Genomic DNA, 17,296 nt, shown 5'->3' with positions numbered 1-17,296 from the left:
GCAGTGATATCATAAACCTGTTAATGTACGCATTCAAACACTTTTTCTTTTACCAGCAGTATTCACCTTGCAGGTGCAGCTATGTGGCTTTTATCCTGGATAAAGTGTTTAAGTCATGGATGTTTAAAGTTTAACGTCTTCATATTTGTCTAATATTAGTTGACTTTTCATTCAGGAAATATATGACGCGCTGCGCTGTCAGTACACGGCTTGTCCATGTTTGTGATTGGTCGAACACTCCAAATACCACCCCTTTTATGTGAACGCGCACCTAACTAGATAGGAAAAGGCTGGCTTGAGCGATCGAGTTGATAGCCAGCGTCGTAGGACCGTTTAGCGAGAGCGTTTTTTTTTTGGATTTAGTCAACCGGATAACTCAAACATATCCAGGATATGTTGAACTAGATTCGTAGTATACCCCCCTGGCCTCTGTACTACGAAGCAGGATTTTCGCTTAGCGGACTAACTTCAGGGAAAACTCTGGATTTCCGGTCCTACGACGCTGGTTCACTTCTTAGCGGGCTAGATCTCCACGGTAACTTATGCTGAACGGCTAGCCTGCTCCGGAGCAGGTTAGGTTGCAGGATAAGAGATCAACTCAGTGAAAGCACTGCCTGCTGACCAATCAGAGCTCAGTGTGCGGAGTTTAAAGCGATCAAGTCATATTACAGGATAAAGGAAATACAGTTTGAACTGCCGTTGCAGGAAAGACGGCCGGCCAAAATCACCGAGTGTGTGAACGTGAAAATGAATAGAATATCCCCTCCCATCTTTAGAGCAATCTGACTAATATAACATTAGCGTTAAGAAAGCTTACTTAAATATCTGCCACAACATAAGTAACCGGATCAAAGTAACAGTACGTACAGTCCGCGGCACTGTGAGAGCAGATGTCGATGTGTCTCATTATCATTCATATCACATCATAATGTATCATATATTTCCTTATCTGAGTCAGCTTCTTGAGCCGTATCTGGCCGTGCAACACTTACAGTGTCACATACTGTATGCAGAAGTATTATTTTAAGCAACACATTAAGTTGACGAAACACTCGAGTCAAATGTAATTAAAGTCAGATCCACTCGTGTCTTAGACGGGGCAGCAGTGATATCATAAACCTGTTAATGAACGCATTCAAACACTTTTTCTTTTACCAGCTGTATTCACCTTGCAGCTGCAACTATGTGGCTTTTATCCTGGATAAAGTGTTTAAGTCATGGATGTTTAAAGTTTAACGTCTTCATATTTGTCTAATATTATAGTTGACTTTTCATTCAGGAAGTATACGCGTTGCGCTGTCAGTGTCTGCTTGTCCATGTTTGTGATTGGTCGATCGCTCCAAATACCACCCCTTTTATGTGAACGCGCACCTAACTAGATACGTAGGTAGGTAGGTACGACTGGCTTGAGCGATCGAGTTGATAACCTGCGTCGTAAGACAGTTTAGCGAGAGCGCGTTTGTTTTGGATTAGGTCAACCGGCTAACTCAAACATATCCAGGATATGTTGAACTAGATTCGTAGTACAGGCCTCAGGTTAGAAGCTCAGCATAAGTTACCATGGAGATCTAGCCCGCTAAAAAGAGAACCAGCGTCGTAGGACCGGAAACCCCGAGTTTTCCCTGAAGTTAGCTCGCTAAACGAAAATCCGGCTTCTTAGTACAGGCCTCTGGTAGTGATGTCACCTGTAGATCACTGCAGCAAGGTGAGACATTCAACCACTAGAGGTCAGCAAAGACAATTTAGAAGGGGCAACTCTTTATATTGCTTTTTCTTTTTATATTTGCAGAAAAGATCATTGCAGGTCAAAAGTTAATTGTGATCTTATGATATTCATGTTCACTACATTTCCGAGCTACATTATAACAGAATGAAATTAATTGTGGGGCTCCAACACTGACATCTAACACCAAAAATATCTAGATTGATAAATAAAACTCAAGGTAGGAGAAAAATAAAATATTTTTGGGTGAGTCCTTTTAGGAAGTTATTGTTCAAATAATAACTTTTACACTTTGGTGACAAAACTCAAACTTCTCTGACCTCATCAGCTATAACACAAAGGGAACACATTTTGACATTATTCATAATCATTTTCATGGGTAAAAGTACTTACTTTAATTATAAATAATTAAATAGTTGATTGAATTGAGTATACTGGTTTGTTCACTGTGTATGTTTCTATAAGATACTTCGAGGGTGTGTCAGCTGATGCAGCTGTGTTGCAGCTCTGGCATCAGTTCAAAGTGCACCTAAACGTGTGTGTAATAAGGTGCCCTCTATCCTCACTCTAGCACCTCTTATCAATACTGACCTCACATCTCCCCCTGGTGCTGACTGAGGTGGATGCTCAATGAACTGCAAAAGGAGTGTGCAGGATCTCTGTGTGTGTGGTGTGTGTCTGTGTGTGCGTGCGTGCGTGCGTGCGTGTGGTTGCGGTTGCCTACATGTTCTGCAGACTAAAAGAGTTCTTCTTATGTCTTAGCTAAGTATAAAATACAGAGACGCCAAATTGAATACGAGCTCTTTAAAAGAAAAACAGTGATATGTGCACTGTCAGCGGCACTGATTATTTCACAAGCAAAAGCCTCCGCATTGGATTTTACATTTTGTTAAAATGTCCTCTTAAGAAAAAGAAGCAGAGGCAACCAAAAACATCCCTACAGGAATATTACAACTAGAGATTTCAGAAACACCTGAGGGAATGATTAGGATTCCTTAGAGGGATATTGCATCAGTGTTCTGCTCTGGAATAACAGGCTGTTCTTGTCCTCATTAGAGTTTTGGAGTCAAACACACTGGATTGAATAGGCCATAGCAACTGATTGCTGTGTATCCCAGCACCAGGCTTGTGGTGGTATACCTGCAGAAAAACTAATTATCCAAACAATTAAATTAAACCTGGGAGGTTTCAAAGGGGCAATGAATAAGAACTTTACTGTCCCATAGCGCAAAACGATCCAAATAAATCTGTGGTGGCAATAGGGGGCTGATCAATAACTTTGACTCAACGGATACATCACCAGGGGCTGCAATGTCTGGTTCTTAAAGTTTAAAAAACGTTTTTAAAGACTACATTCATTTCTGATTCCTCAAGGAAGGGCCAACAGTAAAAACATCTGTTTTTCTTCAGAATATTTTTGAAGCCTTCATACTTCTTCATACCAAGCACTCACAAGGTTCGGCTAAAATGTACTAGCCTGTAAATCTTAGACTAATCTTCAAAATATGATACATTATTCCAGAATCGAACCTGGAACAAACAATGTAAATCAATGTGTTTGGCCCGTGGATAGTCACCTAGATATTAGATGTTGTTGTTGTCATGATCAATGCTGGTATAATCCAATCCAGAAACGTAACTTCTACCACACTCTGAGCTGCTGCTTTGTCCTATATGGAAATTACTGCCACTGCCAGATGGGGGAAACAAAAGTTACACACTGCAGCTTTAAGATTAATGATGTAAACAAACCTCTTACAGGTTAGGAATCATGATTGACTTCAATTTAGTGATTGTCCGGTGCTTAACTCTGCATTAAGAGTTCTTATTCCACGTTTTTAAGGTTTGTTGTTCGTAGGTGACTCTTGAATCAGGGACTGTTGATTTAGGAGGGATACATCACACAATAAGTACTTCCTTAGAGTTAATTAATGTTGGTTAATGAATGTTCCCCTGCAACAACTCTGTGGTTTTCCATCTGATTTCTATTGACAAAAACTGGGACGCAGGGAAAGATAAAGAATGAATACATGGCATCCGTAGCCATTCACTTTGAAGTGCTCCGATGAAGGGGTTGCAGAAACACTGGACAATAATGATGTTTAGCTGTCCTGTTAACCCATGAAGGACATTTAAGACAAATTTACATTTTTGTAATGTTTGTAAAACATGGAGTTAAACATCTATGATGTGTCATTGGGGGAATAATAATTTCAGGATTAAATACTTCCAATGATTTACATATTCTGAATGTAAACTGTGATACCCAGACGTGTGAAGATTAAGGTAAAATATATTCATGGGTTTTTCTTAATGGGTAAAATTGATGAAAAGATAGAAAAAAAAGTGTTCCAAAAACTCTTATGAGCAATACTAAAACATGCAGGAATTTTCTTCCTATTTCTAAAGGAGAAATAACTACAATTGTTTTGTTAAATTGGGAGAATAGATTCAATTGTTGGCAAATGTACTTCGTTTTACGCTGTACACGTATCTACGTTACTTTAGGAATGGATGGATAGTAATGGATTACATTTCGGGGTAAGGACACCGGTTGCCACCCAGCAGTGGAGATGAAGGGCATGGAGGCTCGGGTGTGAGACTGCAGCACGGTGCGCAGTGACCGGCTGCGTCCACTGGGGGAGGACCGAGCACCGCCTGCATGCGCTGCGGTACACCAACGACTTTCTCACCGAAGCTCTCCAGCATCACACACACTTACACACACGTGCACGCACACACACGTGCACGCACACACACGCGCACACACACACACACACACACACAATGGGAGGGATACCGGAGTATAGGTAGGGCAACAGCGGCAGACAGACAGATGTGTGATGCTCAGACTCCACCATGGGGCCATTTCCCCTCGCCTGTGTGAAGGTAAACTTTTACCCACCATCACATCTTTACGCCGTGACCGTGTGGAGCTGTCATTGATGCCAACTCGCTGATTGCACACCTGCTTCTGTTTTTTTTATTTTTTCCAATCATAATTGCTGCCGGCACACTGGGAACGATGCAGCAGAAACGGGGGCTAAAGTGGCGTTAGATCCTGTTGAATTGAGAGCAGACGTCGAGACACAGCCAAAAAGTGTCCTCCTCGGAGTGCGTCAGAGCACGGATGTATAGAGTGGATGATATATTCGCTGGTTGGATATAACGAAGGATTTGTGAAATTACCCCCGAAATCAAGACGTGAATTTGGGCAGAAACGAAGAACTGCATCCTCACCTAGCCTTCCTCCCCCTCCTCCTCCTCCACCAGATTTGTTTGAGGGGGGGCTAAGGCGATTTCGTTTGGCCCCTTTTAACATGTAAGTATAAATGTGAGAATGAATGGAGGCTATTTTAATAAGCAGGAAATGTCATGCGTTATGTCAGTTCTCAACCTAAATGCATTCATTTCCGAAAGCTTACCTCCATGCTACTCAATGATAATAAACCCCAGCTAATTCATAAAAAATAAAACACTATAATTATATTATGCCAATTAAGTTTACCACCCTTTTATTGCAAAACATGCGTTATATCCTGGACTATGGAGTCGCCAAAACAACGGACATATGTGAATTAATCATTTGTTTTGCTTAAACCAACTGCTATGCTCTCTTGTCTTTTTCCTCGCAGCTCCAGGGAGCGTCGGCGAAATAAAGTCCTTCAGATTCACTGGAGCTATACAATATACCAGCAAATTCAGTTGTTTTTTTATCACATAAAATGGCAACCAGGAGTGACCACGGATAATCAAGAGACGCATTTGGGCGCAAGCCGCGGTCGTGGATAATTTAACCACCTGATGGGCACCGGATAAACCGAGGAGAGACTGCTTTGGTTGTAGCTTGTTGACTTGGTGATTAATAATGCCGAACAAATAAAGGGCGCTGCAAGTTTGCAACAGAGCGCCTGCGTAACAGGCTTTGTCACCGGCCCTCACGTTTTTTGGATATGGTAATGATGTCATAACATATTGGGGGCCAGTACCTAAACGGGAAGATAGGCTGATCAATGCCCCCTATCACGTTATTAGCCACATGGACTGCTCTCAACATGGACCTATGTGAGGTGTGTTTGTTATTCTGACTTTCTCACATTCACAACTGATTGGTCGAACCGGTTGATGTCTCATTTTCTCTCTCTGCGCGCGCCGAGCTGCAACTTTTATCCTCTGGCCTCCTTCCACATCGCCCCGAGGCGGTCACTCTAGCTCACGGACCGAACCGCTCGTTGACTCAAGATGGAGTTTGCCATGGTGGGTGCGGACGGCGGGTGCAATAGTCACCTGCCTTACGGATATGCCCAAGCTCGCGCACGGGAGAAGGAGCGCGAGAGGGAGCGCCAGGCTGCCCAGTCGGGAACGGCGGCTACTGAAGGTGGGTCCGGTGCGGAGGAAGGAGGTGGTGTTGGTGGAGGTGCTGGGGACGGCGTGGGGGAGTCCACCTCCTCCTCGAGCGCTCATCTCCTTAACAACCGCCAGCATCAGTCTCGCGCCGCCTCCTCCACGAACGCCAACATCAGCAGCGGCGGTACCGCCTCGCGCCCCTCCTCCTCCTCTTCCTCCTCCTCTTCCTCTTCGCAGCCGCCACAGCACCAGCAGGACCCCGAGCAGCAGCACAGGGTTCTCAGAGAGCGGAAAAAGCAGCGCGGCGTCGGACGCTGGAGACACAACCGGACGACTCTCGGCGGGGACCTGCGCCACTCGGAGCTGGCGCTGCTCGGATCCGAGGAGGACATGATGATAGAGGAGGAAGAGGAGGAAGAGGAGGAGGAGGAAGAGGAGGACCGGGTTAGCAAGAGGTCCAGCTTTCTGTGTAACATGGATGATGAGGAGACCGTTTCGCTCACTGACAGGCGTCCTCAGTCCGGATACGAAAATGTTTACAACGAGTGCGGCTGCTGCGAGAGAGTGGTCATCAACGTGTCGGGGCTGAAGTTTGAAACTCAGTTCAAGACTCTCGCTCAGTTCCCGGACACGCTCCTGGGAGACCCTGACAGGCGAATCAGGTACTTCGACCCGCTGAGGAACGAATACTTCTTCGACCGGAACCGACCGAGCTTTGACGCAATTCTTTACTATTACCAGTCAGGGGGGCGTTTGAAAAGACCCGCAAACGTCCCATTTGACATTTTCTCCGAGGAGGTGAAGTTTTATGAGCTCGGGGAAGAGGCAATACTCAAGTTTCGGGAGGATGAGGGTTTTGTGAAAGAAGAGGAAAAACCTCTGCCGGAGGACGAGTTCAAGCGCCAAATTTGGCTGCTGTTTGAGTATCCGGAGAGCTCGAGCCCTGCCAGGGGGATAGCGGTGGTGTCCGTGCTGGTTATAGTCATTTCTATTGTCATTTTCTGCATGGAGACGCTGCCGGAGTTCAGGGATGAAAAAGAGTATCTACAGCCACGACTCAACTCCACTCAACCTGATCACGGATTTACTCCTTTCAACGACCCGTTTTTCATCGTGGAAACGGTTTGCATCATCTGGTTTTCCTTTGAGATTACAGTGCGCTTCTTTGCGTGTCCGAGCAAACCGGTTTTCTTTAAAAACATTATGAACACAATAGACATTGTATCCATTTTGCCTTATTTCATAACTCTCGGCACGGACCTGGCGCAGCACCAAGAAAACGGGCAGCAGGCGATGAGTTTTGCCATCCTGAGAATAATCCGTCTGGTCCGGGTGTTCCGCATCTTCAAGCTGTCCCGGCACTCCAAGGGGCTGCAGATCCTGGGCCACACTCTGCGCGCCAGCATGAGGGAGCTGGCCCTCCTCATTTTCTTCCTGGTCATCGGTGTCATCCTGTTCTCCAGCGCGGTGTACTTCGCAGAGGCGGACGAGCCCTCCTCGCAGTTCACGAGCATCCCCGACGCGTTCTGGTGGGCCGTGGTGACCATGACCACGGTGGGCTACGGGGACATGAAGCCCATCACTGTCGGTGGGAAGATAGTAGGCTCCCTCTGTGCGATAGCTGGCGTGTTAACCATCGCGCTCCCGGTGCCGGTCATAGTGTCCAACTTCAACTACTTTTACCACAGGGAGACGGATAACGAGGACCAGGCGCCGGTGGTGGAGAGCTTGCCCCCGGGCTGCCCGTATTTCCCGGACTTTTTAAGGAAGTGTAAAGGCTCGCCTTCTGGCTCCACGCAGGGGGACAAAGCGGATTATATGGAGATGGAGGAGGGGGTCACGGAGTCTCTTTGCGGGCTGGACAAGAGCCCCAGTAAAGGAAACGGCACAGACATAGGCAGGAGAAACAGTACTAACTCAAAATCCATACAGACTGACGTGTGATTACAAGTATAATTTTGTTTTACCATTTTTTCCTAAAGAAGATTACGCCCTATAAGATACTGTTTGCCTATAAGCAGGTGGTCCCCATGACACACGTTGTACGCACACAAAACATACACACTTAACACTCGTTCACAGGTCACCAATTGGAAGATTATAATGTTTCATTATCTCCATCTCACAACGATGGTTTCTCCCTCTCCTTAACCTTTAGGAACAATTATGATGAATATTTGCCTAATGGGCTAATTAATTAATAATTATTTTGTCTAAACTTCGGGCTTCCAAATCTGTCATAAATTAAAAGTCTAGACAAGACAGGCTATGCATTCGCACTTTATCAGTTTTATCTGTCAGTATAAAGGTAGGGACGATCGTTTTGCTGTTATGCAATAAAGTTAACATTTGTTTGCACTATGTAGAATTTGCGCTGGGTTAGGTTGATTTTTATTTCAGAGACAGAAACTGTAGGCCATGCAAATGACATTAATTGAGTCATCCTCTGACCACTTAGATGAAGAATGTTTGAGTAACTTCCTTTAAGAGGCAAACTAAGGTTATTAATAACCTATTTCATACTCTGCCAATACAAATTGGACTCTAAGAAAGGAAAAGCCTGGGATAGATAAAATACTTTTGTTACTGCTCCAACTCTTAGTATGAACAAAAAGCTCATTAAAACATAGCATTTACCAGACATCAAATAACCCAGGGCTAGAATTATTTGTATTACATTACATAAATATGCTTTTCCATAAAAAGCCTTGTGTTGTTGACCCACAATGAGAGCTAAGCACAGGAAATATCAGAGTTAGAAAAAGGCTGGAGAAATGACTTGCCCTGCCAGGTTATGTAAGGACAGGCTTGGAGCCTTGGCGACAACAGTATCCCCAGTTTCATTTAAACCACCTCAAAATGACAATATCCCTTTACACGGACGTAGATGGAAAGCTATAGCAAAACCAACTCTAATGTGGAAACTCCTCGAAGGGGAGTTTGCGAGCAACTTCCTTTCCTGTCCCCTGGACTTTGTGCACAAAATATTTTATTTTCTCAAGAGGACTATGATTATCTTCTTGCTCAGAGGATCACCGAGATGTGGATGTCTTCCAAGGTATGTAGCCTGCACTTTGTGTGACAGTGATGGTGAAAACAACTACATGAAAGAGATAGTCAATAATGCCCCTGAAAATATGGAGACATTTTGGATAAAAACAATGAATGCATCACTCACTATATGTATCAGCTCATAGCGAATATTTAGAGGCATCTCACTCAACATTTATTTTCAACACTTGATTGTCCCCTAGACCAAAGAAAGAACGCATGATTACTCATGCGTAATACTGTAGAACTATGGCTTTATATGGCGCACAATCCAGTCATCATGTTTGGCTTGAACACATTTATGCAACACTAAGGCCTCAAATCCAACACCTTCTCATTCATAATGATAAAAGCTGTAATTATCCGCTACAGGATGACATCAGGTCAGCCTGCTGCAGACCTATGGCAAGGGAAGATTTACCACAAATGATTTTGTGGAACATTTATAGCGTCTGAATTTATGCAGCAGTGATTTATTTTTTTATAACTTTAAAAGTAAAGAGCTTACACCCTGCTATGAAGGATACGGTTGATATTACTTAAATCAAAGAATAATAGATTTTATTTGTTATTAAGGTGTCCTTATGTTGTCTCTTGGTAGTCATCTTATTTAAAGTTAAGAAAGTATTCTCACCCTTACATTAGGTGTAGCTGTAGCATGAGGACATTGTGTCACATAGGGCCAGGACATTTTGTAGTTTCACTACATTTATCAGCCTAAACTCCCTTCTCATTTCAAATGTTGAAAGCTAAACATTTTAACTTGGTGCAAAGTGTATCCTTCACGGTGTCACCTGATTTACAGATAGGATCACAAAAGACACAGAATATATTGAATAAATAAAGTTAAATAAACTAGTACACGTTACTCCTTTCATCAGTGCTCTTCTGCATTCCTCAGCACATTATCACTGCATCTGCATATAATCATTTATTGCATGTTTTTTATATCCTCAGAGGAACTATTCCAACAAGATATTTTCAACACCTGCTCTCACAACTGAACACACACACACACACACACACACACACACACACACACACACACACACACACACACACACACACACACACACACACACACACACCACACACACACACACACACACACCACACACACACACACACACACACACACACACACACTCCTTGATTCCTCACATTTAACACTTACATAATGTGGCTTATGGCAAGAGGCGCAATCTGATTTTTTTTCAAGCAAAGTGTGGGTCAGGCATATTCTTAGGCCTTTAGCTGCTGAGCCGACTGTGAAAAACAGGCTGTATCATCGTGAGCCACAGAACAGAGCTGAATGGGTCCGACTCTTCATAGCGTCTCATTGTCACATGCATGGCGAGTCTTTGTAGTGCAGATTTAGACCATATGGCCGGGCCATGTGACAAAGTGAGAGTTATTTATGGTTATTTCTCAAAAGGTATTCTATGCATGTCAAAGGACACAGAGGAGAGGTGGAAAGAAAGTGAGTGTGCGGTACATAATGTCACACTAGGTTATGTAATTATAGTACAAGTGAGGAGAGTGAGATCAACCGTTTAGGTCACTGAAAACATGTGCTGGTTATAGCTTCTCCAGTGTGGTCAGTTGCTGCAAGCCCCCATTATATAACATGGGCATTTTCTGTAAATTGAACTCTAATGGTTATAGGTACATTGACTTGAATTACCTGGGAAAACTGTCCAGGGTCCCCAAATGCCCCATGTTCTACTGTGGCAATCACTTTGTTGATCTTGAATCAAACACTTTTTTTGTTGTTGCAATAATCAGATATAAGCACAATTACAAGACTGTCGGTCTGACAAAATGTAAAGGATTCAACGTATTATTATCTAATATATTTACTATTTTAGCAGGAAGACTTAATATATTGCCTGTTGTATGAGAGTCAAAATGGCAGACATGAGATTATATATTCATATTCTTTAAGAATACGTTTAACATATCACAAACTAACTGACATACTGTGTGTGTGTGTGTGTGTGTGTGTGTGTGTGTGTGTGTGTGTGTGTGTGTGTGTGTGTGTGTGTGTGTGACCAGTATTGTTCAAAGATGTGGCTATTTCAGACACAGGCTTAACCCTCTCTCTGCACTTTTGGAATCCATGCATACCAACATACGACAACCAACATACACGTCTGTATGCCATGCAACTTATTCACATAGCTATAATGGAAATGAGCTGGTAAAAGACTCAACTTCTAAATGAAGAACAGCATCAGAGTTAATCATATATATATTTGTATTGGTAGATTAAATGCCACTGACCAGTATTCAGAGCTTCTACTGTGATTATCACACTGGCATAAAACATTTACAAATGCTTTATTGATATTATTCGGCTTCTTACATTCCAGTCCAGATTTAATGACAGTTGACTCTTATATTGAAACTTCCTGCTCTGTATAACAAATTGACAAATTGTGCTGATAACCAGAGGTCAGAGTCACTGCTGACCCTGCAGACAAATGGCTCATTTAGCTGTTTGGAAAATGACTCTTACCTGCAGCCAAGACATCCATCCATCTTCTACATCTGCTTGTTGTTGTTCAGGGTCACAGGAGACTGGAGCACATCCCAGCATGCACTGGGCAACAGGCAGGGAAGAATGAACGGTTTGCCAGTTTTTCAAAGAGCCTAGATAAAGACAGACAAACACATTTATAATCATTTTGACTCCTTAAGGGTTTACTGTTTCCACTCTATTTTACCAGCACCCATTAGAGTGTAAAGATGATGCCGGACAATGTGCAATTATGGCTTTGACATCAAACAACTTAGAACTATTGCAGTCTAATGCAACACTTCTACCTTCATTAATGTTTTAATGTTCAGTTTTGGAGCACTTTGTTTCTTTTTTTAAAGGCTGGAGTTTTAATGGATGGTTATTAGGAGACTCGATCAAGGTTGCATTTATGAAGGTTAATTAATGCTCAAATTATTAAAACAGTAAAAAGGAAATCACAAACCTAAACAATTTGGGGTTTTCTGCATTGTTTTAACTATATATCGTTGGATTAGTATTAGCTGGGTGCACTTAATAAACTGGCAACTGAATGTTTGTTTCAATGTTCTCTTCTTACTGCCAAAAAGTTACGTATTTTAGATGCACCGTCTTCTTTAAACACTTTTCAGCACTTCCAACAAAAGCACATACAAGCTTTTTTTTTCTTTTTTTAATAATGTGTTCTTGTGTTAATGCCTTTAAATGCTTGGTATTACTAGGACATGAAACACATGCAACACAGATCATAAAGGTGGCATCCAAAGGGATGAAAAGTATTCTTCTATTTCCAGAGGTGAGAATTAACAGTGACATTTAGGTTGTTTCTGTGATAATAATGCATTTGTGTTGGTGTGCAATATTTCACTTTTCAACTAAGTTCTGAATTATTTCTACTCGAACATGTTTACACAATTGAATGTTCAACAAAACATTATTTTCATACTGTCTGTCTAAATATACCTTTAACTAACCTCTGTCTGAAACGCTCCATTTTAGTTATTGCCTGAAGTCTGCTCTGATTGGCCTGCAAGAAAAAATTGCAAAGGTAGTTCTCAAGCCGTACATGTACTGTAGATACTCACAATAATGTGTTCACGTCCCCTTTAAACATTGTATCAGCACATTACTGCCTACAAAATAAATGGTTAAATGTTAAGAATTTAAGCAGGAAAGCTATTCTTGCTCTTACATTTTTCCCACTGATCCAGCTTGTACCTTTTCCATAATTGTAATGATTTTGTGTAGAGATCATTCATCAACCAAAATACCATAGAATGGAACAACATAATGACGCCTGTTTGAGTAAAGAACCTTACATGTACTGTTGTAAGTAATTATAATAAATAATATATTCATAGATGAGACATCATGTCTCACTGATAAAATATTTTCCTTGGAAGTAACCAAAGCAAGAAAAGAAAAGAAAAGGAAAGAACAAATCGTGAGTTGAATTTCATGAGGCTGGAACGTTTCTCGATTCATCTGTCCTGCCAATCCATTAATCAGGCCTGATAAGGGGCCGTTGCCAACACACAATACACAATCCCAGCTGTTGTCAGTATTTATGGTAATTGTGGTTCCTTTAAAAAATGAGCCTGCTTAAGTTACCTTCTTGTAATAACATTAACTAATGGTTCAAAGAGGAAAGAATTCATTAATCAATGTTAATTGAAGACTGTAGTTTGACTCTGATTACAGTTAGGCTGCTGTCCAAAACGATTGGTGAAAGAAAACAGAGAAAGAGAGTGCAAAAGCCAAAGTAGCAAGTACAGAGATTCAGAATAGGACAAAGCTCACATAGCTTTGGATTTTAGGAGTTTTTCTAAACCAAAATCACAAAAAAGGTTGATAATTGATCAAATGTTTTTGTATGTTCTAAATGAGGCTGCATGCATGTCCAGCTAACTAGTCTACTTCATGCAGTAGTTACCTGAAATCTTTCTGTTTCTTTTAGTATCCATGTGTTCCACCAGATGTCTATTGGGACACTGCAAACAGAAAGTACTAACAGTCAGTGTTCATCCTATATTATTTAAGTCTTGTAACGTTCAATGTGAAAAATACCATATGAAGATACGAAAACAAATTGAATCCAAGTAGACCAACAGGTTTGCATTAGAAATACATAAGTCACATTTTCCATGTCATACTTTTTCTCACCATAAGGCCTAGCTCTACACTGCAATACAAGAGCAATTCTGTAACATATTTCGTTGTGCATTATCAACTGAAGAGGATGCTGACATTCTGCCTGTTTTTGTAGCTATCTATCATTTGGCAGAACATCATGTCTGAAACCATCAAGTGCATCTTCAAAACTCTTTTATCGAGATTCTTAATAAGCTAGCTACCACTTAACATGATAAACCAGTCCCATTTAAAATGTCAGTCAGCAAAATCCCACACTAGATAAAGAAGCCTGCTTTTGTGTATCTCTATCTGACCGAGATTGTGTGTGAATTGTCTAAAGAAATGATTGGTCTGCCACTTGCACATGTGCAGTGTAACAAACAGTTAGACAACTTGCCCTTCCGTTGACCTAACGGTCTACAGTGTATTTGACAAAGTGTTTGTTTGTGTTTGTCACCTCCCATTTTCCACGATTAACAACATGTTCACAGCCCAGGCTGACGGAGCAGTTAATAAAGCACCCTTGGGATTACAGCCCCAGTGTAAATTTAAACCAGCTCGTGCAGGTTTCCATGTAGCAGTTACATAATGTGCCTCTATTGAAGAATAGCAACCTGATTCTTTGCCCCCTCCTCTGTATCCCCTCTATCCCACAGAATCCCAGGCTTTATTATGTTACATCATTCTAGACGTGTAGATTGTATTGCTAATTACACATATGCCTACGTGTTGGGTTTCTCTACCCACACAAATTAGCTGCTTTTATGCTATTGCCTTACAGTTAAAAACACTAGTTGTTACATGTTCAAAAAAGAAATTCGTTTTTTGAGGTTCCAAAATGCAAATTAGAAAGACTTTATAGATCATTATTTACAATATAATGAGGTATACTGCTCTGTCAGTTTACCTGCAGTACACACAGAAGTGGTCAAAATGTTGATTAAGTTTGCTGACAATCTGGGGCAACAGAGGATTACACATTTGTTATGGCATTGAGAAAGGTAAGCATTTCAAAGATTTGTCATATCAAGTTTAGGCTTTTTACCCCCCCCTGTCATTTTTCAGAGTGCTACCTAAAACCCCACAGCGATGGAGCTTTTTATGAGCAAGCTTGAGATTTAATTAAATGGGGCAGCTGCTCAACCACAAAAAAGTGTTCTCTTCCGCTCGTAGTGAAGATGAGCTGGTGAGCAGAGGGCCGGCGCCCTGCTAAACCTTTTTGAGGGGCCACAGATGCTGATCGCACAGTGTGAATAACTCACACACATCGGTATGTTTCTACAAAACCATGGAGAGTGAACTGGATGTGGTTTGACCTGTACCAATTAACCAGAGTAACCACGGCATGATTCGTGGTTCAAAATGTATGTATGCCTACCAGGTACAATATTAATGTACGTACCAACGCCCATAAATTATCAAGAACTTTATAATTTAATCCAGTCTTAAGAAAAAGGTTAGAAAAACTGAAAATGAACACTGAGTATTATATTAGTCATTGTAGGTCATATAGAGAACATCTTTGTGATTGGCTTGTTGTTGAGGTCAGCAAAGGAAATCAAGTTTGTCAAAAGGGTAGAAAAAAGTTATCCAAAAGATCTTAAGGTGTTGTTTTCAAAGTTTTAAATTATGAAATATATGACCTGTGAACCATTGGGGGAAGTATACATACAGCCACATACAGCGCAGCAACTGGATTGGCTTGGAGAATAAGGAACAAGCAATGTCATGTTAGTCAATGTCATTGTGGTCGAACTAGTGTGTCTCATCAAAGCAGAAATCTATTTGTAGAGTATAACTGAACAAAATCCATGGCTATAAATAGTTTACGACTTTATTTTAGGTTTAAATATTTAAAAAAATAAATGGCTGTTCCATTATGGATTCATTTGATTTCACTCTTTGTTTTCGTAATCTCTAATTGGATCAGTGGTTTTCAGACCTGCAGTTATATGCAGAGTGTGTATGAAAACAGTTTGTCAAAAAATAACTTGTGATTAGATTAGAACAGACAAATTCTCCTTTTCCAGAGCACCAAGGGCTCATGTAGGACAAACCAAACCTTATGACATGGGGATGGGGGAGCTCACATTAGGTCATTGTCTAATGTCTACATTATACTTCAATGGTCAGTCTGGATGTGAGGTGGCACTTGAGCAGTTGGTATTCTTTTGTTATGGCAAGGCACATTTTCATTTAAATTGCAGTCCACAGTTATTACAGCCAAACTGAACTTTCTGTCAGTGTATAGAAACCATGGAGCTTTTTTCCATCAACACATCTGTTCAATGGACATAAACTGCTGAATAATGTAGGACAAATAACACGAGTAGGCTTTAGAGAGGCGATGACTAATGATGTGTCAAATTCCATGATTAATGTTGGCCTGCTGTATTAGGCTTCAGCCACTCACGCAGCCTTAACTTTTATAACTTCACATCCAACTTTACAACTAAATGTGTTTACTTTTTATTTATCATAAACAAACAGGAAATTGTTTAAGATGCAGTGTGCTGTTTTATATTATTATTTCCCTTTAAGAATAGTGTCAATTAATGAATGTTTATGATTATACAAAGTACAGATCATTATGGACAACTCTGTATCTCTTTCAGCTGATTGTTTTGGATGTACAGGCTACACATTGATTATATGTTTCCATGCTCTCATCATTCCTATTTAGAGCAGACAGTCTCTGACCCTCAGTGTGTATACCTGTCAGACAACAAACAGGAGACAAAGCAAACAACCAGCTAAAGAAAGTTATAGACCCAGATCAGATGTGTCCCGAGTTATTGGAGACTAATACAGAGCAAAGGACAGTGACCATTGGACTCAAATTCATCAAGTGGCCAGATACATTACTCCAGTGGGAACATATTGTTGCCCCTGCTGTCCTGGATGCATAAATAGGCACCTATTTGCCAACACATTTGCTGTAGCAACCTTATAACACAATAATAGTATGTCAGGGCATACACATGTTTAGGAGTCATTTATTCTTAAAATCAAAATTCACTTAGATTTAAGTTGTTTTTTAAGATACAGCAGTTGAGTTGCCAGGATAGTGACATGTGGTGCTTAATGCATGTCAGCCAATTAACCATTCAGTGCACATCATCCCTTTTTGACTGAACTATTTATGCAAGATGATCGACTCACAAGACATCTTACACCAACTTTTACAAGCATCAAACAATCAGAGAAATATATTTTCCAATAAGGAAATACTGTAAAATACTGTATTGTAATATTGTGTCAACAGCTAACTTTGAGTTGTTACTATCTTGTACATTTTTGTTATTATCAATCTTTTTTATAGGTGCCTTTTGTGTTGAGTTAAATGTTTAATTTGTTTGGAATATTTCCTTTCATTCAATTTACCAACTTGATGTGTTGTGTTTGAGCAGTATACTTAAAGCAGCATAACTATTACACATGTAAATATGTTGATATATTGCAAGTTATATTGTTATCACAATATTCTGCCATATTATCTTATAATACTTATTTCAAGTTAATGA

The 17,296-nt window shown here is 41.0% G+C and overlaps 1 protein-coding gene across 1 annotated transcript in view; it reads left to right on the top strand.

Annotated features, from left to right (window-relative positions):
* The first annotated feature begins 5,965 nt into the window (after positions 1-5,965).
* Positions 5,966-17,296, top strand: part of kcna4 (potassium voltage-gated channel, shaker-related subfamily, member 4) — a 48,480-nt gene continuing 37,149 nt past the window's right edge. Inside the window, exon 1 of the mRNA XM_034117037.1 lies at positions 5,966-9,128. Coding sequence (XP_033972928.1) covers positions 5,966-8,014 — 2,049 coding nt within the window. The 3' untranslated portion in view covers positions 8,015-9,128. The remainder of the gene's footprint in view (positions 9,129-17,296) is intronic.

The sequence above is a fragment of the Trematomus bernacchii genome, unplaced genomic scaffold (genome assembly GCF_902827165.1).
Source record: "Trematomus bernacchii unplaced genomic scaffold, fTreBer1.1, whole genome shotgun sequence".
Lineage (NCBI taxonomy): Eukaryota > Metazoa > Chordata > Actinopteri > Perciformes > Nototheniidae > Trematomus > Trematomus bernacchii.
This window is presented reverse-complemented; position numbering and strand designations above follow the sequence as displayed.